The sequence below is a fragment of the Macaca thibetana genome, chromosome 14, assembly GCF_024542745.1.
Source record: "Macaca thibetana thibetana isolate TM-01 chromosome 14, ASM2454274v1, whole genome shotgun sequence".
NCBI classification, from domain to species: domain Eukaryota; kingdom Metazoa; phylum Chordata; class Mammalia; order Primates; family Cercopithecidae; genus Macaca; species Macaca thibetana.
The window spans coordinates 81,015,271-81,039,999 of NC_065591.1; the positions used below are offsets into that span (position 1 = coordinate 81,015,271).

A 24,729-nucleotide genomic window follows, 5' to 3' on the forward strand; every position below is an offset into this window, starting at 1 on the left:
AACAGGTTCTGAAATTAAGGCAATAATTAATAGCCTACCAAGCAAAAAAAGTCCAGGACCAGATGGATTCACAGCCCAATTCTACCAGAGGTACAAGGAGGAGCTGGTACCATTCCTTCTGAAACTATTCCAATCAATAGAAAAAGAGGGAATCCTCCCTAACTCATTTTATGAGGCCAACATCATCCTGATACCAAAGCCTGGAAGAGAATTTTAGACTAATATCCCTGATGAATATTGATGCAAAAATCCTCAGTAAAATACTGGCAAACCGAATCCAGCAGCACATCAAAAATCTTATCCACCACGATCAAGTTGGCTTCATCCCTGGGATGCAAGGCTGGTTCCACATACACAAATCATAAACGTAATCCATCATATAAACAGAACCAAAGACAAAAACCACATGATTATCTCAATAGATGCAGAAAAGGTCTTTGACAAAATCCAACAGCCATTCATGCTAAAAACTCTCAATAAACTAGGTATTCATGGGACATATCTCAAAATAATAACAGCTATTTGTGACAAACCCACAGCCAATATCGTACTGAATGGGCAAAAACTGGAAGCATTGCCTTTGTAAACTGGCACAAGACAGGGATGCCCTCTCTCACTACTCCTATTTAACATAGTGTTGGAAGTTATAGCCAGGGCAATCAGGCAAGAGAAAGAAATAAAGGGTATTCAATTAGGAAAAGAGGAACTCAGATTGTCCCTATTTGCAGATGGCATGATTGTATATTTAGAAAACCCCATCATCTCAACCCAAAATCTCCTTAAGCTGATAAGTAACTTCAGCAAAATCTCAGGATACAAAATCAACATGCAAAAATCACAAGCATTCCTATACTCCAAAAACAGACAGAGAGCCGAATCATGAGTGAACTCACATTCACAATTGCTTCAAAGAGAATAAAATACCTAGGAATCCAACTTATAAGGAATGTGAAGGACCTCTTCAAGGAGAACTACAAACCACTACTCAATGAAATAAAAGAGGACACAAACAAATGGAAGAACATTCCATGCTCATGGATAGGAGGAATCAATGTTGTGAAAATGGCCATACTGCCCAAGGTAATTTATATATTCAATGCCATCCCCATCAAGCTAACTATGACTTTCTTCACAGAATTGGGAAAAACTACTTTAAAGTTCATATGGAACCAAAAAAGAGCCCTCATTGCCAAGGCAGTCCTAAGCCAAAAGAACAAAGCTGGAGACATCACGCTACCTGACTTCAAACTGTATTACAAGGCTACAGTAACCAAAACAGCATGGTACTGGTACCAAAACGGAGATATAGACCAATGGAACAGAACAGAGCCCTCGGAAATAATACCACACATCTGCAACCATCTGATATTTGACAAACCTGACAAAAACAAACAATAGGGAAAGGATTCCCTATTTAATAAATGGTGCTGGGAAAACTGGCTATCCATATGTAGAAAGCTGAAACTGGATCCCTTCCTTACACCTTATGCAAAAATTAATTCAAGATGGATTAAAGACTTAAATGTTAGACCTAAAACCATAAAAACCCTAGAAAAAAAACCTAGGCAATACCATTCAGGCCATACGCATGGGCAAGGACTTCATGTCTAAAACACCAAAAGCAATGGCAACAAAAGCCAAAATTGACAAATGGGATCTAATTAAACTAAAGAGCTTCTGCACAGCCAAAGAAACTAGCATCAGAGTGAACAGGCAACCTACAGAATGGGAGAAAATTTTTACAATCTACCCATCTGACAAAGGGCTAATACCCAGAATCTACAAAGAACTTAAACAAATTTACAAGAAAATAATCAAACAAACCAATCAAAAAGTGGGCAAAGATATGAACAGACATTTCTCAAAAGAAGACATTTATGCAGCCAACAGACACATGAAAAAATGCTCATCATCACTGGTCATCAGAGAAATGCAAATCAAAACCACAATGAGATATCATCTCACACCAGTTAAAATGGTGATCATTAAAAAGTCAGGAAAAAACAGGTGCTGGAGAGGATATGGAGAAATAGGAATGCTTTTACACTGTTGGTGGGACTGTAAACTAGTTCAACCATTGTGGAAGACAGTGTGGCGATTCTTCAAGGATCTAGAAGTAGAAATACCGTTTGACCCCACCATCCCATTACTGGGTATATACCCAAAGGATTATAAACCATGCTTCTATAAACACACATGCACACATATGTTTATTGTGGCACTATTCACAATAGCAAAGACTTGGAACCAACCTAAATATCCATGAATGATAGACTGAATTAAGAAAATGTGGCACATAAACACAATGGAATACTATGCAGCCATAAAAAGGATGAGTTCATGTCCTATGTAGAGACATGGATGAAGCTAGAAACCATCATTCTGAGCAAATTATCACAAGGACAGAAAACCAAACACAGCATGTTCTCACTCATAGGCGGCAACTAAACAATGAGAATACTTGCACACAGGGTGGGGAACATCGCACATCAGGGCCTGTCGTGGGGTGGGGGTAGAGGGTAGGGATAGCATTAGGAGATATACCTAATGTAAATGACGAATTAATGGGTGCAGCACATCAACACGGCACATGTATACATATGTAACAAACCTGCATGCTGTGTACATGTACCCTAGAACTTAACGTATAATAATAAAAAGAAAAGAAAGAAAAAGAGAAGTAATAAATTAATATCCGAATTGTGAAGAAAAAAAAAAGTAATAGCTATTTGTCATATGTAGAAGTTGTCTTAGTCACTATCGCTCCCCTGGCATACTATGATCTACACTAAACAGAAGTATTATATTTTGATTTATTATAATTTAATATAATACACACATCCATTATAATTATAGTTCCAAAATTCAAATCCAGGAATGGTCACTTCTTATCTAAAATACTTAGGTACAAGTTAACCCTTGGGATCAAGCCCAGACTCCCCACCCCGATATGTATAAGGCCTTTCATAGTGTGACCCACCTCCACCTTTCCGGGCTCACTTCTTGTAGATCCTGCACTGCTCTATACATTGCATCCCACACCAGATCACTTTTATTTTTCAATTACATCAGTGCCCAGGGTCCCTGTTGGTCTACACATTCTATGTGATAGCTTTCTCATAATTTACTCATCCAATTTAAATACCACTTCCTCATTTCCCCATCTGGTTAGCTGCTCCTGCTGTAATCCCACAGGCTTTATACACATCTTTAAAAGCATCATTTACATTGCCTTAACACTGTATGTATGCATTTATCACAACATGGAGAGAGATCAATGAGGATAGGGACTGTGCTTCTACATCACTGGAGCCTGACATGTCATGATTCTTAAGATGATAAATATTTATTGAATAAATAAACGGACAACTCAGTGAAGGGAGAGAGGTAAGTTTTGTTATCACCACTTCAGAGGTAAGAGCGGTGAGGCTTTGAGGGTACATCAGTAATTCCTATTGAAAGCTAAGTGAATAGCAGACCTCTCATTTGCACCCAGCATTGTCTGGAGGGGCTGGCCCTTTAGGAGACCTTTTCTAGATTCATCCTGACTACTGTGCCCTGTGTAGCCTGGCTCATTTTATTTGAGTACAATTTCTGCCTGATGCAGTGTCTCTCAATCCTGGGTGCACATTAAATAGTTCATAGCAGGGTGCCTGCTACTTAATGAAATGCTTAAATGTTTATGGGAAAGGAGAGAAAAAAACACTGAAACTGCCTTTCTTTCTTAAACTTTTAATTCTTTAGGACTTTTTGGTTCTTATACTAAGTTCCTCCAAGTTTCATCATTAGTTTAAGTGATTTTAATCTGATTTTAACTCCCTTACTCATTCCCCAAGGGTTTGTTTCCCCTTTTCTCAACTAAGTTAAGAACTTCTAGACTATACACTTAAAATTAATTGAGATTGGTCCCAGTTGAATTTCTTAGCTGTATAACAGGATTTTCATTTGAAGCTATTTATTCCTGACAATCTCTACTCTTAGAGTGTCGAGTTCTCTTAAAAGGGCTGTTTTTCAGTGAAAGTTTCCAGATACTCTCAAATGTGTTTCATCATTAGCCAGGAGCCAGGAGGAAATAGAGCTCCTGGGACGCTGTTATTTCAAACCTAGATAGAGCTTCCAAGTTTTTCCCAGTGGTCTCAGTAGAAGTAGGCTGTGGATCTACTACTGCATTGCTCCCTTTGAGCCCTCAAACTCAGCTGTCGGTCCATTGAATTGTACATTAACTAGGCATGATTATGTCACTCCATGGCTTACAATCCTCCAATGGCTTCTCACAGCTTTTAAACTAATATTGACTAATTACCTTTCATGCAAACCTATATTATCTGGGTTAAACCACATATACCCACAGATATCCACATAATATCCTGCCTTTCAATCCATCTGATCTACTTGCAGGGTCCCAAAAGCATACCTCTGTTCCTTCATGCTTGTGCTTTACTACTCCTAGAGTGCTTTTTTTTCCCTTTTATTACTTTGCCCAGATCTCTACTATTCATTTTTTAAAACTTAAGTTCAAGCGTCACCGAAGGGGCACCTTGACCGACACCACTCATCCCTCATCCAAGCGGATACTATCTCCTCTTTCTCTTGTTTCCCAAGGCATGAAGGGCCCTTCTCTGCTGGCATTCGCACTGTACTGTGCTGAATTATTGACCAGACCTCAGCTCTTTGTAAAACAAGCACATTTCCTCATTTGGCTTTGTATCTCCAGCACTCAATGCAATGCTTATTACATGCCAGGCACTGTCCTAATTGATGGGGATTCGTGAATGGTACAATCTACCAAGATTCAAACCCAAATCATCAACATCTCTTAGATCTTTTGTTCTCCAAGGTCTGATATGTAAACACTAGTGATTCATAAAATGTTTCATACTCTCTTAAATAATTTGAAAACATTTTGGAATCTCTAGGGAAAAATACACAATTCCTACGTATTTCATGTATGGTTTATGAGACTTTATAAATAATATGAATTCAATCTCCTGGTTGAATTCATTTTTTTAACTGGCAGGCACTGTAATGGGCACGCGACATATAATGACCAATAAGGCAACATCATTGCTTTCAGTGAATTTCCCATATAGCTGAAAAATGACACATGATCAAATAATTGCAATGCAATATGACAAATGTGATAATCAAAGGAGCAAAATGTCAACTCTTAAAAGTTTTCATAAATGTAGCCATTGAGCTAATCTTAAAGGGGCAAAAGATGTAGGAGAATATAAAAGTTTAAAGAACCCATAAGGAAGAAAAATCCCAAAACAAAGTATTTATAATTTTAACAACAATAATAATAACATCAATACTTACTCTATGCTACACATTACTGTAATTGATTTTACATATATTAATTCAGTTAATGCTAAAAATAATCCCTTGTAGTAAGTAATATTACCTATTGGTTTCTTAGGGCTTCCATAATAGAGTGCAAGCATAACTCTAAGATATGGAAGTTATAACTCTAAGACATGGCTTCAGACCATGACAATAAAACAAACATTCTAATAAAGTTAGTCACATTAATATTTTGATTTCCCAGTGCATATAAAAAGTTATATTTACACTATATTGTAGTATATTTATGGTGCAATAACATTATGCCTAAGAATATAATGTATATACCTTACATTAAAAATACTTTATGCTAAAAAATGCTAAGAATATTCTGAACCTTCAGCAAGTTGTGATCTTTTCTCTGGTAGGTCAGACCTCTGGTAGATCTAGCAGGTTGATGGTTGCTGACAGATCAGGGTGATGGCTGCTGAAGTTTGGAGTGGATGCAACAATTTCTTAAAACAAGAAAAAAAAAAAGAGTTTGCTACATTGATTGACTCTTCCTTTCAAAAAATGTATTCTTGTAGCATGTGATGCTATTTTTGATAGCATTTTGCCCACAGTAGAACTTCTTGCAAATATGGAGTCAATCCTCTCAAACCCTGCTGGAGCTTTATTAGATAAATTTATAGAATATTCTAAGTACTTTGTTGTCATTTCAACAGTGTTCAGAGCATCTTCACCAGAAATAAATCTCATCTCAAGAAACCATTTTCTTTGCTCATCCATAAGATGCAACACCTCATTCATTCAAATTTTATTATGTGATTGAATAATTTGTTTCCATCTTCAGGCTCTACTTGTACTCTAGTTCTCTTGCAATTTCTCCCACATCTGCAATAACTTTCTCCATTGAAGTTTGAACCCCCTCTAAGTCATCCATGTGGTTTGTATTCAACTTCTTCCACACTTCTGTTAATGTTGATATTTTGACTACCTCCCATGAAAATTAATGGTTTTGATTGTATCTAAATAGTTAACCCCTTCCAAAAGGTTTTCTATTAATTTTGCCCAAATTCATCAGAGGAATCACTGTATGTCAGCTGTACCCTTACAGAATGTATTTCTTAAATAATAACAACTGAAAGTCAAAATTACTACTTAATCCATGGGCGGCCAAATGGATGTTGTGTAGGTAGGAATGAAAGCAATATACATCTCCTTGTATATCTCCATCAGCGCTCTTGGGTGACCTTGTCAATGTGCAGTAATATTTTGAATGAAATCTTTTTTTTTTTTAAGAAGTAAGTCTCAACAATGGACTTGAAATATTCAGTATATCTTGGTATAAACAGATATGCTGTCATCTAAACCTTTTTCTATTTAAAGAGCACAGGCAGAGTTAAATTTAGTATTTTTGATGGCTTTAGGACTTTTGGAATGGCTTCAACTAAATAAGCACTGGTTTCAACTTAAACTCACCAGCTGCTTTAGCTCCTAACAAGAGAGTTAGCCTATTCTTTGAAGCTTTAAAACCAGGCATTGACTTCTCTCTAGCAAAGAAAGTCCTAGATGGCATCTTCCAATAGCAGCCAATTTGTCTACCTTGAAAATTGGTTGTTTAGTGTAGTCACTTTCATCTATTATCTTAGCAAGATTTTCTGGTTAATTTGCCGCAGCTTTTCTATCAGAACTTATTGCTTCACCTGGCACTTTTATTTTATGAAAATGGACTCTTTTCTTAAATCTCTTGAACCACTGCCAGCTTCAAACTCTTCTTCTTCAACTTCCTCACTGCTCTCAGGACTCACAGAATTGAAGAGAGCTGGGACCTTGCTCTGGATTGGGCTTTAGCTTAACAGAAGGTTGTAGCTGGTTTGATCTTCTATCCAAACCACTAAAACTTTCTCCATATCAGCAATAAGACTGTTTCACTTTCTTATCATTTATGTGTTCACGAGTAGCACTTTTGATTTCCTTCAAGAATTTTTCTTTTGCATTTACAGCTTGACTACATTTCATATAAAAGGCCGAGCTTTTGGCCTATGTTGGCTTTGGACATGCTTTCCTCATTATTATTTTTACCTCTAATATTTATCTAATATTATTCCTACCTCTAGGTAATTATTCCTACCTCTTGATTTAAAGTGAGAGATGTGTGACTATTCCTTTCAACTGAACATTTATAGGCCACAGTAGGGTTATTAATTGACCCAATTTCAGTATTTCTACGTGTCAGAGAACAGGGAGGCCTGAAGAGAGGGAGAAGGACTGTTGGTGATGGGGGTGGGAGGGAAGGAGGACAGCTGGCAGATGGAGCAGTCAGAACATACACAAAACTTCACCATCTTATACAGATGTGGTTTGTGGCACCCCAAAACAATTACAAGAGTGACATCAAAAATCACTGATCACAGATCATAATAAGAGATTTAGTAATATTGAAAAAGTTTGAAATATTGTAAGAATTACCAAACTGTGACAGAGACATGACGTGAACACAAGCTGTTGGAAAAACGTCACTGAGAGACTTCTGCAATGTGGGGTTGCCACAAACCTTCAATTTGTAAACAATGTAATATCTGCATAAAGCAATAAATTGAATTGTAATCAAATATGATATACCTGTGCCACAGACTGGGTAGCTTAAGCAACAGAATGTTTTTTGTCTTACAGTTCTGGAAAATTAAAGTCTGAGATCAAGGTGTCACTAGGGTTGGTTTATTTTAAGGCTTCTTCCCTCGACTTGTAGATGGCCATCTTTTTTCCTGCATCTTCTCATAGTCTTCTCTGTCCCTGCCCATGCTCAAATTTCCTCTTCTTCTAAGGACTTCATTCATATTGGATTCTGGCCGATGCTAATGATTTCATTTCAACTTAATTATCTCTTTAAAGATCTTATATCCAAATAAAGTAACATTCTGAAGTATTAGGAGTTAGGACTTAAACATTTGAATTTTACAGGGATACAGTTTAGCTCATAATATGTTATAATCCCCACTTCACTGAAAAGAAGAGTGGAGTACATGAAGTTAAGTAGCTTGCCCCAGTTTGCAGAATTACTAAGTATCACAATCATCTAGCTCCAGAATCTGTGAGGCTAGCCTTTATATTGTATGATTCTCTGTTTATATTTTAAAATAAGAAACAAAATTCACAGACCTATTGAATTTTTAGGATATCTCTTTTGTTTGTGGTAAACCATAGTTCACAAATAGCAAAAATGTGCCTATGTCTATACCATAGGCATACCAATTTCTTGAAAGCTAAGCAGGGTCTAGCCTCGTTAGTACTTGGATGGGAGACCAAATAGCAAATATATAAAATGTCTTGTCTGAGGAAATTAAATTGGCTCCTGTATTAAGCTGTAGAACTAATGGTTTCTTCTCTGTGCAAGTATAATGACCACAACTAATCTCACTGCATGTTAGGCACTGTCCTTGGTGTACTGTACACCTCATCTCATTTATGTCTCACAGCTCTTTACAGTTTGTTATTATCCATATTTTACAGAAGAGCAAACTGAAACTTCCAGAGATTATCTCCTCTCTCCTCACAAAAACCAATAACAGGAATTTGAAACAAGGTTTCTTAGGAGGAGGTTTTGTATTTCTGGTTTCTCTTCGTGCTCCCACATCCCAGGGGTAAAGTTAGGATGCCTTGTAGAAGCCTTTGTGATTGTGGAAATTGGACTTTCCCCTCTTGTATGTTCACCTGGCAGGTTCTTCCCATGTTCATAACAAGATATATTGTACTGCTTTCCCCAACTCCCTTCACTTTCACTGCCTGTTGTGATGTGAGCTGTTTAGGTCCCTTTCAGCACTCTTAAAGTCACCTCCCAAGTACTCTGTGGCCCTCTTCAGGAGGGTATTCTAAGCTAGTCATCATGGATACGTCTAGGCCCAGATCCAGAATCTCATGTCTATGGCATTCTCTTTGACCTACTTATCTGTTGCCACCTCATGCTCTACTAAGCCAGTGCTAGTCTACAGGTCCTCATGGCCTGTGAATAAAAAAGGGTTTCAATTCCGTAAGGATAAATCATATGTCTTTAGACTACTGATATTAGTGTTTCACAACTATGCTGTCATCCTTTCTTACATACTCTGAGAGATTTTGTAATCAAATGTCTGTGTGTCACATGAGGTGAAATCAGAAGATGCCTAGTTCTCACTTCTGTGGATAGCTTTGAAAGGCCTGCTAATGCTTGGAACAAAACATGAAAGCCTTGTCCACCTTTCTGTTTTAATTCCCAATTACTAATTTCTTGCATGTTAGTGGAAAAGCATTAAACATGGAACAGAGCACCGTGATTCTGGTCCTAGCTCTGCCAGCTGAGTGTTATAATAAAAGTCACAGGAATATAAAATGGAACCCCAGATTTCCTACTGCTTTCTAGCTGAGTTACTATTGGCAAATTCTTAGACTCTTTGACTTAATTTTTTCTTCTGTAAAATGGAAACAATAAAATAGTAAGCAAGATATTGTTCAAAGGAAAACTTTAGCCAAATTAAATTTAAAAGAGTTTAATTGAGCAAAGAACAATTCATAAATCAGGTAGCTTCCTGGGCTAGAGTAGACTCCGATTCTCTAGCATAGCCACATGGTGGAAGAAGATTTATGTGCAGAAAAAGAAAAATAACATTAAAAAAATGAGAGTGAGGTACAGAAACAGATTGGTTATAGCTTGGTGTTTGACTTATTTGAACACGGTTTGAACAGCTGGCAACCTTTGATTAGACAAAACTCGGTGATTGGTGAAAGAATAGACTATAGTCTGTTTACAAGTCCATTTAGGTTATAGTTCACAATGTACAGAGAAACCTTTAGGCTGAACTTAAAATATGTAGGAGACAGTTTTCAGCTAAACTTCATTTAACAATACATTAAGAATTTATTTTATAGAAATTGCTTTATTGCTACATTTGTCTTCTGGGTTAGATTATAAACTCAAGATTATTGGGTAAATAGTTGGCACCTACTGTGTGCATGGCCCTGAGAAAACAAAAGATAAAAAGCTGCTATTCTTCAGCTGGTTGGCAGCATTAATATTCCCCCAATGTACTTGTGCCTGCTCTGAAAACAACAATGCTCTGCCTCTATTTGGATTTGTTCCCTCACAGTGAAAGAAAAAAAAAGTGATTGTGATCCTGAATTTCTGAAATAAGGAATGTGTTTAACGGATAATCTAGCATCTGTTTTCTGTACCTTTCCCACCCTGTTGACAAATTCTCCTCCATCTACATTTCTTAAAGCTTAGTCAGAAAGTAACAGAAACCTCCTCATGGAGAGAAAGGAAGGAAAGAACAGAAACCTAGATAGGGAACATGAGAGTGTCAGAGAAACAAGCCCAGATAGGTCAGCCAGAAGAACTGGGTTCTCATGTTAACTCAGTCCCTTACCAACTTTGTTCACTACTTTCTCTCTGCCCTTTTTTTTAAGTATGATTTCACGTTATCTCCTTCGTTGTATTTGTTATGCTAATACATATCCTTTCCTGATCTTGCAATGTATTCATTGCTACTCCTTGAGTATAAAGAGTGTGAATCCTGAGTCCTCTGAGAAAAGGAACACTTAAGGTGTTTAATGCTAATTAATGCAGGTGTCTGTTGGATAAACAGCTTACATTTCAAGATGAAGGTCAAGCAGAGCATCTTCCAAGAGAGAGAAAATCTACACATCAGACTTTGGTAGAAGCATATGCATACTCACATCTGCAGAAATACCCTGTCATCCTGTGTAAACACACAGAGAACAGGGTATTTACTATTATTAGTAACAGAGTGGTAGCCAAGACCTCTTGATTCCAGTATTGGTTGTACCGTTAACTGTGACCTTTGGATTCAAATTTTATTTTGCCTCTGTAAAATGAGGGGTTTGGAAGGGAAGAAAACAAACTACTGCTTCTTTAGAACTGAGTCAATCATTTATGTTTTCTCATTTTATCCATAAGTATTATTACTCGACATTTCACTTCCTTATTTTATTTTTGTTCTCATAAATACGTTAAAATGGATAGTACCATCCGCTTTCTATAAATGAGCACACTGAGGCCTAGAGAGTTTTATTGGATTAAGTTTAAATGGAAATGTTTATTATCATTTAAAAATTACAAATTTGTTTTAACAAGTAACTGCTTCAAAACAAGTACTACATGAAGAAACAAACAAACAAACAAAAAAGAATAAAAAATACAGGAATGCACTGGCCTTGCTATTATACAACTACAATTCAATAAATTTTGAGTGACTAGAAATTTGAGTGGCTGGAGGCATCTCAAGCTGTAGTTCTCAAAGACAGTGTGATTGTCACATCATCTGTCCTGGCCTTTCAGAAAGATGACATCTAAGAAAAATAACTCCAGATTCTCTTGTATTTTCATTATCTTATTATTCCCATGGCTTCAGTTATTAGCTAGAGGTTGGTGGGTTCTCCATTTGTGCTTCCAAAGTTAATCTTACTCTGAAATCCAGACCCAGATATCTAGCTAATGACCTGACATTCCCACTGAAATGTCTCAAAAACATCTTGCAGCACAGCACATCTAGAATCATGACATTAACATCCTCCCCTAATATTCCACTTCTTCAGGGATTTCTATATCTGGTAATACAAACACTTTGCTCAGTAGCATAAGCCAGAAAATCAGGCATTTTCTGTGGCACGTGGCCTCTCAGTTGTACTGCTTGGACTTCTGGACGTCATCTTTTTTCCTGGACATAATTTTCTCACTGATTTATCTCCCTTGATGCCTGCATATCCACCAACTCCTACTCTTCCTCAGTCCCTTCTTTGCAATGAAATCTGTCTGGTCTTTTACAAATGATAAACTGTTCATGTTATCATTCACCATCCCAGATACAAACAGTGATTTTTTTACCACTCTTAGGAAAAAAACACAAATTTCCCTAACATGGCCTCTGCTACCCTTCATGATTTGGCCTCAGTTCACCTTCCTAGCCTCATCTGGAGCTATTTGCTCCTTGATCCCCATAGACATATTGGTCAATTTTTAGTTCCTTGAATTTGTCGCATACTTCCGATCAATATTTTATTTAGATTACTTAGTAGTTACCTAATATCTTCTTCTGCTCCAGGATCCCACCCAGGATGCTACATTGTATTTAATCATCCTGTCTCCTTAGGTTCCTCTTGCCTATGAGAGTTTTTCAGACTTTCCTTGTTTTTTGATGACCTTCACAACTTTGAGGAGTACTGCTCAGGTATTTTGTAAAATGTCCCACATTTGATATTTGTCTGATATTTTTCTAATGATTAAACTGGGATATGTGTTTTGAGATGGACAACCATAGAGGTAAAGCACCATTCTCTTCACATCATATCACAGGTGTATAAGGACTCAACATGTACCCCAAAGTATGGTGCCTTAGGATGCTGAGTATTTTGAAGTAAAGGAGATTGGAAGGCCTCAGAAGCAAAGTCTCTGTCCCCTCTTTCTCCTGGGAAAGAAGCCATAGAAACTAGACAACTTCTTCCCCAAGTTCATGAAAACTAGAACCTTTCTTTTCCAAAACAAGCCATAAACCCTAAAAATATTACTATCATCTTCTCTCATCTTTCTGTGTAGCAACTGGCCATAAAGAAATACTTTGACCTAAGTTGTTTGATAGTAGATCATAAAACCTTCATTTCTAAGGTCCTGCCCTATATGTAGGAGGAGGGACTACTGCACAGAGAGGTCAAAAAGAATACAAACAGATAGGTCTCACTGGATTGTTTCTCTCAGTCTATTACCATTAGATCATACCCTTTTGTCCTGTCAAATTTCTGCATCACTGGCCATAAGCATAAAATCTAAGCATAAAAATAGACAATTTTCCCTGGGTCTTTGTTTCTTTTGTCTGAAGTCTCCCATGTCATATAAAACTTTGATTAAATTATTATGCTTTTCTCTTGTTAATCTGTCTTTTGTTATAGGAGTATTGGCCATGACCCTTATGATGAGTAGAGAGAAATTATCACACCTCTATCACCCCACAAGGGCCACGCTATTAACATAACTTACCATTGTGAATGTTAACCTTGATTACCTGTCAGAGGTAGTGTTGGTCAACTTTGTCAAACTGTTAAATGATTTCACCATGTTTTGATACTGTACTCTTTGAAAAGAAGTAACTGTGTGCATCCCATACTTAGTGAGTGGGGAGTTACAGATAGTACCTTCAGGGCAGAGTATCTACATAATTATTTGAATTCTTTTACATGATCATAATTATTTGAATTCTTTTACATGATAGATTTATATATTTCTCTCCATTTATTAACTTATATATTTATAGATTATATCTGTATAGACTCCTCTATATTTATTTTATATGGCTTTCTTTTGTGGCTCAAACTCTTCCAGTTTTAGCCTTTAGGAGTGATTTCAGTTGACTCCTCTGTCCCTTTGACATATCTCTAACATTGTGGATGGCTGTGGTTTCTTTGAATATATCCTTACTTTATGGCACTGCAAGATGCTCAACATTCATCTTATATGTTTCTTATTCCAGCCCTAGAGGCTGCCATTTCTTCAAGGAGCCACAGTTCTCTTTATTGGAGAATATTTCTTCTGTTCTGCCTACTTTTTCTTCTTCTGGAATTCCAATTATGCATATGTTACATTTTTTGGAAATTGTCCCACAATTCTTAATTATTTTTTATTATTTCTCTTTGCATTTCAGTTTGGGAAGTTTCTGCTAACCTTGCCTCAAGTTCACTGATTCTTTTCTTGACCATATCAACGCTAGTGATATATGCAACACTGTTGGAGTGTTTTTGAGTTCTAGCCTTTCTTTCAATTTTTTCTTAGAGTTTCCATCTTTCTGCTTACATTATTCATGGGTTTTTTGGTGTATTATTTACTTTTTTATTAGAAATGTTATTCTAATGTATTAATTTTATATTATGTATAGTTATTTAAAATTTATATTATTCACAATTGTTTCAGATTCCATGTCTCATAGTTCCAAAATCTATATCATATCTGAGTTGGGTTCTAATGATTGCTTTGTCTCTTCAGATTTTTTTTCTTCTCTGTTGCCATGCCTTGTAATTTTTTATTAAAAGCCATATAGGTTTTATTAGGTAAGATAAACCGAGGTAAATGGGCTTTTAGTGTACAAATTTATGATATTCTGGCAAGGAGTCGGACAATGATTAAATGTTTGTCATAGTTGTTATGGTTTTGAGATCAGAGGCCTCAAGTTTCTCTAGTGTATTTGTTTTTGTCTCTATTCTTGGTTTTAGGTTCCCCTACATACTCTTCCTTAGAGATAGTTTATGTATTTCAGCTCTTTTAGCTGCAATCCACTGTTGTTATACTGAAGCTTTGTTGGATGGTGGTAAAGTATGAGGGAGGGGGAGTGTTCAAAATATTCTAATTAAATCTTAGTCCTTTAGTAGACCAGTGCATTGGGGCTTCACAATACAGCTTTTTCTTCTTTTGCCTCTGCCCCTCTATTTGCTTCCCTGACTGCAGTATTTCTATTTATTTCCTTGAAACTCTGACACCTGTGGCTTTTATTTACTTCCCCTTAGGTGAGACAGGAAAACTGAAAGAGACTGGACTGAAAGGAATTCTCTTCCTGAAACTGGGATAAGGCTCTAACCATTTCCCCTGGATCATAGGGTTTTGATATGCATAATGTCCTGGGCATATTTCACAATGGTCACTCTCCTCCTCTCTGTGACAGAATAAGGAGAGTATCTTTCTGAGGTCTTCACCATGAAAACCTGGTGGAGTTCCTGGAGGTAAAGCCCCAAACATGTGGAAGTTCCCTTAAGACAGCAGCACCCAGGAATTTCCCACTATCATCACTAGTCTAGACTCAGTCTCCAGTCATTCATGGAAGTGTTTCAGCGTTCCTACCACTTTAGGAATCCAGCTGCTCGTGCCCCTGGTAAGCAGATCTCAGCTATGTGCCTCTGGATGAACCCATCTCTCCACTTTTGAGTATGGCAGTTTGACCCACAACTTCAATTCTCTCATGGGTCCAAGAAAATTTGTTGATTATTAATTTGTCTATTTTTTCCTTATTTTAAGGATAAGAGTGACCAGAGTCTTTACGGACCTGAAATCAGAGTTCCCATGCCAGCTTTCATTTAAAAAACATATCTTTCCATGTTTCCATCTGTGGTCATCTTTACATTTTTCTAATTTTTCTGTTATGAATTTCACTGTTGCTCAGATGTTCAGAAAACTATTTAGATTCAGTTCAAATTAAGTTTTGCTAAAATGATGACTACCCCCTCCTCCCTAAATGTCAATGTAATTATCTAAGTTAAACATTAGTATTCCCATGTGAGCTATTCTAGACATGGTTTGGTGAAATTAACTGAAGTTGAGAGTCACTGGTGAAGAACTTAATCAAGATTAATACCTTCATTTGAAAAGGTTGATGAGGTGGGTGAGCACATTAATGGTTTCATCCATTAAATCTTTTGGTGCTGAGAATTGATACCCTTGCCCTACTTAGGTAAAGAATTTTTATTTCATGGCAGAAACAAGATTATTTATAAATTGAACTATAATAGTAATTTTTCTCAATTGACAAAAGGTACAATTTTTGCCTCAAGCCCTTATCTAGTGGCTCATTGTATATCAGGCTATTCCAAAATCAGTCGAAGTTTGACAGGGGTGGTGGAGGGATTATCAGACAGCCTCCTTCTCATTTCAAAAAATTAATTTACCAATTGAAAATACATGGTTTAGTACAAATGTCTACTAAAAATTATTTGTAATATGATTTCCTTTTTGTTTATATTTTCTTTTTTTTATATAACAAACAAGTACTGCTTTTGTGAAGAGAAGAAAACCATAGAAGTTAAAACAAAAGGACTAGTTTATAAAATCATAGGACTTTAATGAAATTGGGGTTTATTTGTTAAGCCAGTTTCTAATTTCTTGTGTTGAGGAAAGTGAAGCACAAAAAAACTAATCTTAAATCTTCTAATTTCTCATTTTTGCCTATCAGAATAATAAACATCACCAAAGGCACTGCTCACATATACATGGCTTTGGCATTTCTATTACAGCTTATGTTATATCTCATCAATTTTAAAGTGTTTCCAGTATAGTCATAATACTGAGGAGGGGGAAGAAGAGGAGAGAGGAGCTGTGAGAAAGATTATAGCTTTTACTTACCATTTGGCAAGCACTTAACTGTGTATTTTGTGTTATTTTAATTAATGCTCACATTACCTTCATGGCATAAACATAATTCACATTTTGTAGAATAAAGAAGATCAAACAGATTATAAAACTTTACAAATCTTCCTTGTCGTAACCTATAGAACTCAGATTTTTACACAGGTCTATGTGTAGGTTGACCTACAGTAGATACTCAGTAAATATTCATTTAATAATTGCACTAATTTAGAAAGTATTTGGTATACATGAACCAGATTTTTAGTGTTTTTCAGTGGACTGCCAATTACTCACTAAATTCACAACTGAAAACCAACTTTGACCACAAGTAGTGTTTCAAGTTCAGATCCTCTAATAAACAAAATTGTTTTCTGTCATGGAAAAAATGATCACCATTTCTTCCATTTGGCTTCCTTGTCCTCTTTGTTTTTGTGCTTCAAAATATTGAAAATGGTTTTCTAAAATTGTATTCAATTTATTTGAAGCATTATCACTTCTTTTTCAATACCACCTTTTCTACCATGTACCAACCTTTGACCTGCTAGCTTAAAATGTACAGCTAAGTAACAATAGCTTACTTATTTAGTACTTTCACAAAAACTATCATATTGGAAACAGGTAGGACAGATATTATCACTCTTATTTTAGGGATGAGGAGGCTAAGTCTCCAAGTTCAATGATTGGCTTAGAGTCATACAGTCAGATGAAAACACAGAGCTAGGCCTCAAGGAGAGTTCCCCAACTCCAATTCTTGTGTTCCTTCTTGTATGTCACACGACTCGATAATGCAAGGCCATTCTCTTTGTCATATTGTTAATGGTCCCCTATAAATTATCCTACAACTTGAGTTTCTACTCCATTCTTACTGGAGTTGTTCAATCCTTTAACTTTTTAGTTTTTGTTCTAGTCAAAGCTTTTAGTTGCATGAAGCAGAAACTAACTCCGCCTGATTTAAGTAGGAAAAGAATTTGCTGAGAGGCTATTGGGTAGCTCACAAAATCAAGGAGCATCAGGTTCAGAAACAGGTGAGAATAAGCAAGAAGGGCATCAGCTAAGACAGCTGCCAAAACCCTGCTATAGAACACAGGGCACTTCTTGGGCAATGGATTCCTTTGCTGGTACATCTGGCTTTGCTGCCCCTGAAAACTAAATATTGTTGTATCAACTGCCACTGCCCATTTCTAGGATGGTTTCCGATTGTCCCTGCTTCTTTGTGTCACTATCTCCTGTTTCAAAGTCATGAATGAGTATGTCTGATTGGCAGAATATTTATCATATGGTCATACTCTAACTTTAGGAAAAGCCGGGAAACAAAGTACAAGTATTTAAACCATTATCATTGGAGGTAAGCTCTGTCTCCCATCAAGACTCATTAAGCCCACACTTCACCTATCACAACATGGATGTTTAAATCGTTGAAAGCCTCCCACCAGAACCAAAAAAGTGACCAAATTCCAGCACTGTTTCCAATTTGGTTTTATATGTTCTTTCTCTGGTCTTTCTTTGGGACAAGCAATATATTTAATTTGCAACTATGATTGTCACTCAACCAATGGTTACCTTTATTTTGCAGCATTCTGAAGGTTCAAAACTCAATGTGTAAGTTTTATTCACCTCCTAAGCAATTATTGTTTCAAAGCTAGCCTCAATATTTATTTTAAATGAGTGAACTTCTTCAAGGCCTGAAAGAATAAACTGATACTTCATGAAATATTTTTGAAGTATAAAGAATATATTCGACATCTTTCCATGTCTCCAGATTTTAATATATGCCTTACTTTACTTTAAAAATTTTCAAATATGTCTTTTATACACAATATGTTTCTTAGTCTGAATAACCCTTTCCTCTGCAGTATTTTTGAGCAGTGGCTCCGAAGGCACCATCCTCTTCAAGAAGTTTATCCAGAAGCCAATGCACCCATTGGACATAACCGGGAATCCTACATGGTTCCTTTTATACCACTGTACAGAAACGGTGATTTCTTTATTTCATCCAAAGATCTGGGCTATGACTATAGCTACCTACAAGATTCAGGTAAAGTTTACTTTCTTTCAGAGGAATTGCTGAATCTAGTGTTACCAATTTATTTTGAGATAGCACAAAACCTTATGCTTCTACAATGTTATTCCTGAATGCTTTAAATCGGGAAAGTGCATTATAATCCTTAATTTATTACCAGTTTAATAAAAATCTTAAGATCACTAAGAACAGAGAAGTTTGCAAAGGGTGGAGGTGTGGTAAGAGGAGGGACTTCCTGTAAGTCTCAAGTAACAGGTCTTCCCTTCCTTCTATGAAAACCACAGTACATAAAGAAGAGAGCTTACTGGTAACTATTTTTCAAAGATTTTCCATTTAGGATTTTATGGTTTAGTCTCTGTTTCCATTTCCAAAACATGCTAGACTTTCATGTGTTCATGTTTTTGAATATACTATTGTTTCTGCCTGAATTCTGACTCTATTTCTCCATTTGTCAAACTCTCAGATATAAAAATCATTTTATACTTATAGTCATGTTTACTCACGCCTTTCTCATAGTTACATAGTATTTTTTTCTATGTATGAATCTGTCCTGGGTTTTATTCTTCCCCAAACCCCCAAGATCAGAATTTATCTCGCAAGCTTCTCCATTCTAAGCATCACATTTTATCTGGTATGGACTGAAATCAATAAATCAATTTGAGTGCAAGTGATATTTATCATGAAGTGTCATTTCTCTTAATTAATATAAGTGAAGTTTGCTAGAAAAATGTCATACCTCTTTATACTCAGGTCATTTTTGGATATATATTTTTAAACACTGTAACTATTCTATCATGCTAGGTGTTTTTTTTATGTGTCTGCACTGAGTTGTTTATTCTTTACACATACATTTATTGAATAACTACTTTGAACAAGACTTTGCCATAGATACTATGGATACAATGGTAAACAACATAGTCTCTATCTTCATAAAGTTTACAATGGAAGAAAAAGATAACTGCTTGCTTAAAAACTCATTTATGTAGAGATATGTCTAACTCCAGAGGTCAATGAAGTGATATTTCAGATGACATCAATATGACAGGTAGAATTAACTAGTTGAAAAGGAGGGCATGATTATGATTTTGGGCCATATTGTTAGAATAATGCAAGCCACTGATAAATTTTAAGCAGGTTATAATCAAATTTGAATTTTCAAAAGATTATTGCAGCTTCAGTGTGTAGAAAGACTTTAGCAGTTGGAAAGCACATGCAGAAAGGCAGTGTAAATGCTATTACAAGAGTCTGGGGAAGAGGTAAAGGTAGTTTGAGTTGCAGTGGTAGTGGCAGGAAGGGAGATAGAAAGCATGATTAATTTGATATTATTTTGAAGGCAAAATTTACAGAACTTGGAAAATGATTTATATACCAGATGAAGGAGATTAGGAATGGCTTTATGCTTTCTGGCCTGTGAAACTGATGAATGTAGAATAATTCACTGATATAATAACAAGGGGAGCAAAGAAAGACTTGGAGGAAGGCTTATGGTTTTGTTATACAGTGAAACGAAGTTATATGGGATGGCAAGGTAAATGTCTCTTGGGAAGTTGGATACACAGGCCTGAAACTCAAAAGTGGTGTCTGGCCCTCAGATCCGAATGTGAGGGACATCAGCATACAAACTGTTGACTCAGCTAATTTTTAAAATCCTTTGAAGGGGTGATTTTTATTCTGTTTTACAGGTAAGTAAATTGAGAATCAGAAATACAAAGTGATTAATTTTAAACTACAAAGCTAATAAGTGTCAAATATTTAATCCAAAACTTTATCACTCCATCACTGCACAGAGAGGAGGGTTCCTTTTAACCCCTATATTGTCTTCTACACATATGCTCCACCTCTTTGTTCCTTCCCTAAGTGTACAAATGAATACTTTTTACTACAAAGGCAACACAATTGCCTGGATGAGCCAGGGGAAAAGAAGCTCAATGAGTCATATTAGAGGCTTGAAGGTATTATTTATTTCCAATTAAATTTAAATAAACAAAATTTATTTGAATGCTTTAGAGTAATTTTCATACAGCTTTGAATTTACAAAGTTAATTTTAGAGAAGTTTGACTTTAGAATAACCAACAGCAGATACTTGGGAGGCTGAGACAGGAGGTTCACTTAAACCCAGGAATGTGAGGCCAATTTGGGCAACACAGCAAGACTCATCTCTAAAAACAAAGTAAAGTAAAACAAAACAAAACAAAATAGCTAAACTAAGTAACAGCAATTGCCTATTTTCTGTTTTATGAATTTTTCCATATTGTTGCTTCTGTTGTACTTTCAAGAAGTTTAAAATTTATCTCTATTCATAGCCAAATTTTAAGCTTACTTAAAAATTATTTTAAATGTCTTGATATAATTTTGTTCAAAGGGATTATTATTCATCATCCAGGTAGGTACTCATGCTTATAATTACTTAAGTGATTTCTGTAAAAGGGCAGCTGATTTCTGCCATTTATAAAACATTCTCTTATAATTGAATTTAGCGATTCTTTAGAAAATTGAGTAGCAGGTAATTTTCTTGTATGTATAACTAATTTACAAGGTGAGGCCAAAAAGCTTTGGCAATGAAGGGTTATATCCTCAATGTTGTTGATAAATGTAATCTTGCTTTCTGGGTAGCAGAAAAGTTCTCTGTTGAGAGCATCTTTCTTCCCATACATTAAAAAAGACCTGGAAATTTGGTTTCAAAAATGAGAAGGGGAAACAATGCTCATAGTAACTGCAGTGCCCCATTCTGCCAATGGAATTTGATGACACTTCTATCATTTGTGAATTTGTTCAATAGCTCTTTTTGGCTATGTGTACACCTCTGTGCATGCTGTTCCTTTCTGCCTAGGATGGATTGCCATCAACATTATATGCTCAGAGTCTAACTCATTCTTTTACTCAGTGGGACAGTCTTCTTGGTGCCTTCCTTGACTTCACAGAGAGATGTAGGAGGTCTCTTCTCCATGATCCCTTTGTATCTTCATCAGAATATTACTCTTGAAATGATTTGTTTACCTGCCAGGTGCTGAGGGTGAAAAGGTAAATGAGACAGAGTGTCCCATGACAGGTAGTGTATCTCAATGAATATGTGATTTTTTAAATAAATGAATAGAAGAATGAAAGATAAAACATGTAAGACATAATACTTGTTTTTGAGAGTTTGTGACAAGCTTGAAAAGTAAGATATATATAAATAGATATAATCATAATAAATGGACATTTGTGCCAAATATCACAAGGCAGCAAAGAAACTAGTTTGAGAATCCAGAAGAGAGGATGGAGCTGAGTCAGCAGCTGAAGCAAGTTTGGAAAGAAAACCTCCTATTGTAAGCTGATTTAGTTGAAATATTGATGAAATTATTATTTTATCATGATAAGAATCAACAGCAGTTGTAAATTGTTTTCTATATGGTAGACATTGTACCAATGGTTATATATACATTGTCTGATTTAATAGCTCCAGGCAGATTCCTAATTCATTAGAGTAATGGCCCCTAACTACTTCATGTGCTTGTTTTGTGAATAAATGGGCATGTCAATGCACTTTGGAAATGACAGCACATAAAACAAAAATCTACATAATTATTCTGAAAAGAATGGATGACAAGAAAAATAGGACTTCACATAGAGAAAGATGATAAAAAAATTATGACATTGGGAAAGAACAAAAAGGTGCACTATTGGGGCTCAAAAGCAGATAGCTTAGAAAGAAAGTCTGAATTTTAGTTTAAAGACGTTGAGAAGTAAAAGTGTTTCAAAGATAGTCCCTTGGTGACAGTAAAAATTGAGACCACTTGGAATGAATTGAAGTGGAGCAATAATAAGAGAAGCTGGAGAACAGAACTGACATAGAAATAGTGTTTAAAAGCTGTGAAAACACTTGAGCTGAGTCTTTAAAAAAAAGAAAATATTTATTATATAGCCTCTATGTATCCTGCCTTTTTTGGACATTGTAAGTGTACTGTGTATTGAAGCCACTAACAGCAATCTAAGCTAGGTATTGTAGTCCCATTTTCAAAATAATTTTAATATATATTAAAAATAGTAACTTTCAAGGTCTAGGTTTTACCCTAGATTATAGAGTCCATGATGGTTCACCAACAACCCATCTATATTATAGCTAGTCAGAAAGGAAAAGGTAAATGGTCAAAGATATATTTTTTCTTTTTAAGGGAACTTCCCCCAAAGTTATACATATATTTTTGCTCTAGACTTGAGTCACATAGCCATGACTTGCTGCAAGGTAAGCCCCGGATGCACTCTCTTCTTTCTGCTATGTCAAAAAGTAAATTTGTAGTATCTTCTGTGTATGTTCTACATACATATCTTCTATATGCATTATAGAGAGCAACTTCTATAGAGGAATTGTTTTGTTAGAAAGAATCCATTTGCTCTTACTGAACAGATATTCAGTATAAACTTCCTCATTTACTCAAATCTTATAGTCTCCTAAATAGATTCTATAGTTATATTTACATAAAATTTAAACATTTCTCCTTAACTACTATGTGCCTTTAATATGCAGTTGATTTTGATAATGAGATTTGTTTTTCTTTATATTTAGTTTTAGGTTAATTGTTGATGCACAGGGAGTTTTAATCTATGTAATCCTTATCTAGCAGTATGCTATTTTTTTTAATATGCATTATCTGATGATGGATTTCCTATAGTTATATCATCTATTAATTGCCTCAGGTACTTTTAGTAGCATGCTTTCTACTTGTATCAGTAAAAAGACATTCATTTTTTATTTTGGAAAAATAATAATAGAATAAAACAAAAATAAAAATCACCTATAATCTTATTGTTAGATTGATCACTTGTGTTGTTTTAGTCTCCATTGTACTTTTTCTTATACTTTTTTCCACATACACATAAGGTGTTAAGCATATGTTTTAATTAATTTAATTTTATCGAATAATATATGCATGCTATTTTACAAGCCAAAGAGTGATCCAAGACTTATAACAAAAGACTTATGCCCCTATATCAGCTACTGTAACCCTTTTAGCTATTTATTCTGCTATTTTGCTCTGTATTTCTAAATAATAGGCAAATATTACTATCTGTTAATTCATCAAGTTTATCTCTAGAGTTCCTCATATTTAAATAATGATTTTAACTCACTTACAGCTTCCCTGTTCTTTCATTCAACTTCTCAGTATAGTATTATCATATTTGGGGGCAAATCCACATCTAGGAATTGTATTGTTTTCACTACTACAATATTATTTACAATTCAACCAAATAGTATGCTATGATTACATTTGTTTTCCTACATTCCTAATTCCAATTCTATTGGAATTAAGACTTTTATCTTTTTGATTTTAAAGCACCCATCACTGTTTATACCAAATTTTAAAAGGAACTGTAAATACCACTTCATAACAGAGTGAAATATGGGCAATTTATACATTTTTCACCTGGGTGACATCCTTTGTGTAGGTCTCCCCTTCTCATTCCACACCTGCCATTCAGGGACATTCCTTCACCATATCTTCTGGGTACAATAACACATTCAGTCATTCAGTAAACATGTTCATTATCTCATATGTGTTTCAGATACTGTATCAGATTCTAGAATTATATCAATGATGAAAACATACTATTGGCCTTCAAGGAACCATTTTAATAGAAAAAAATATATTCATGTAATAGATAGCTGGAATATAATGTGATGGGTGTGATAATACAGGAAATGCTAAGCCAGTAACATATTGGATGCTGTCTCTCCCCAGTGCCATGTTCTTATGGTGGTTTGAGGAATATAAATAATCAGGAGGCTAAAGACTTTTCCTTGTTCAGATTTATTTTTAAAATATATGTGGTCAAAATCTGTTGTTGCTTTTTAAAGTAATGTAAAACTATTCACCACTATTCAACTTTATTTACAATAAAGGAATCAATATACAATTGGATAACATTCTGATTACTACAAAGTTATTGTTTATCCTGGTTTCTGCTGAACCAGCAAATCGAATTTTGAAAATACTGAGTCCTCATGTAAGGAATGAGTTAAGGTGAAGAAAAAATATCCAAGTCAATACATTATAAAAGTTGTTCATCCATTTATGGCAGCAGATTCTAAACTGCCAAATCTCCAACCATCTGATTGGGTTCCTATAAGCCACATCTTAGACATACCATGAATCATTACCTTTTAGTCAGTATAGCACAGGGATTTCAACTTTTTGTAAAGGAATGGCTTGCTAGAGGAATATTTAAATGTCCATTAAACTAAGTCTTGTTTAGATAATTAAAACACAGCAGGATCTGTCTAGTCCCCTCATC

The 24,729-nt window shown here is 35.5% G+C and overlaps 1 protein-coding gene across 1 annotated transcript in view; it reads left to right on the forward strand.

The window, feature by feature from the left end:
* TYR (tyrosinase) overlaps window positions 1-24,729 on the forward strand; it is a 119,996-nt gene that overhangs the window by 92,422 nt on the left and 2,845 nt on the right. Inside the window, exon 4 of the mRNA XM_050755539.1 lies at window positions 18,289-18,470. Within this exon, the coding sequence (XP_050611496.1) occupies window positions 18,289-18,470 (182 nt within the window). The remainder of the gene's footprint in view (window positions 1-18,288; window positions 18,471-24,729) is intronic.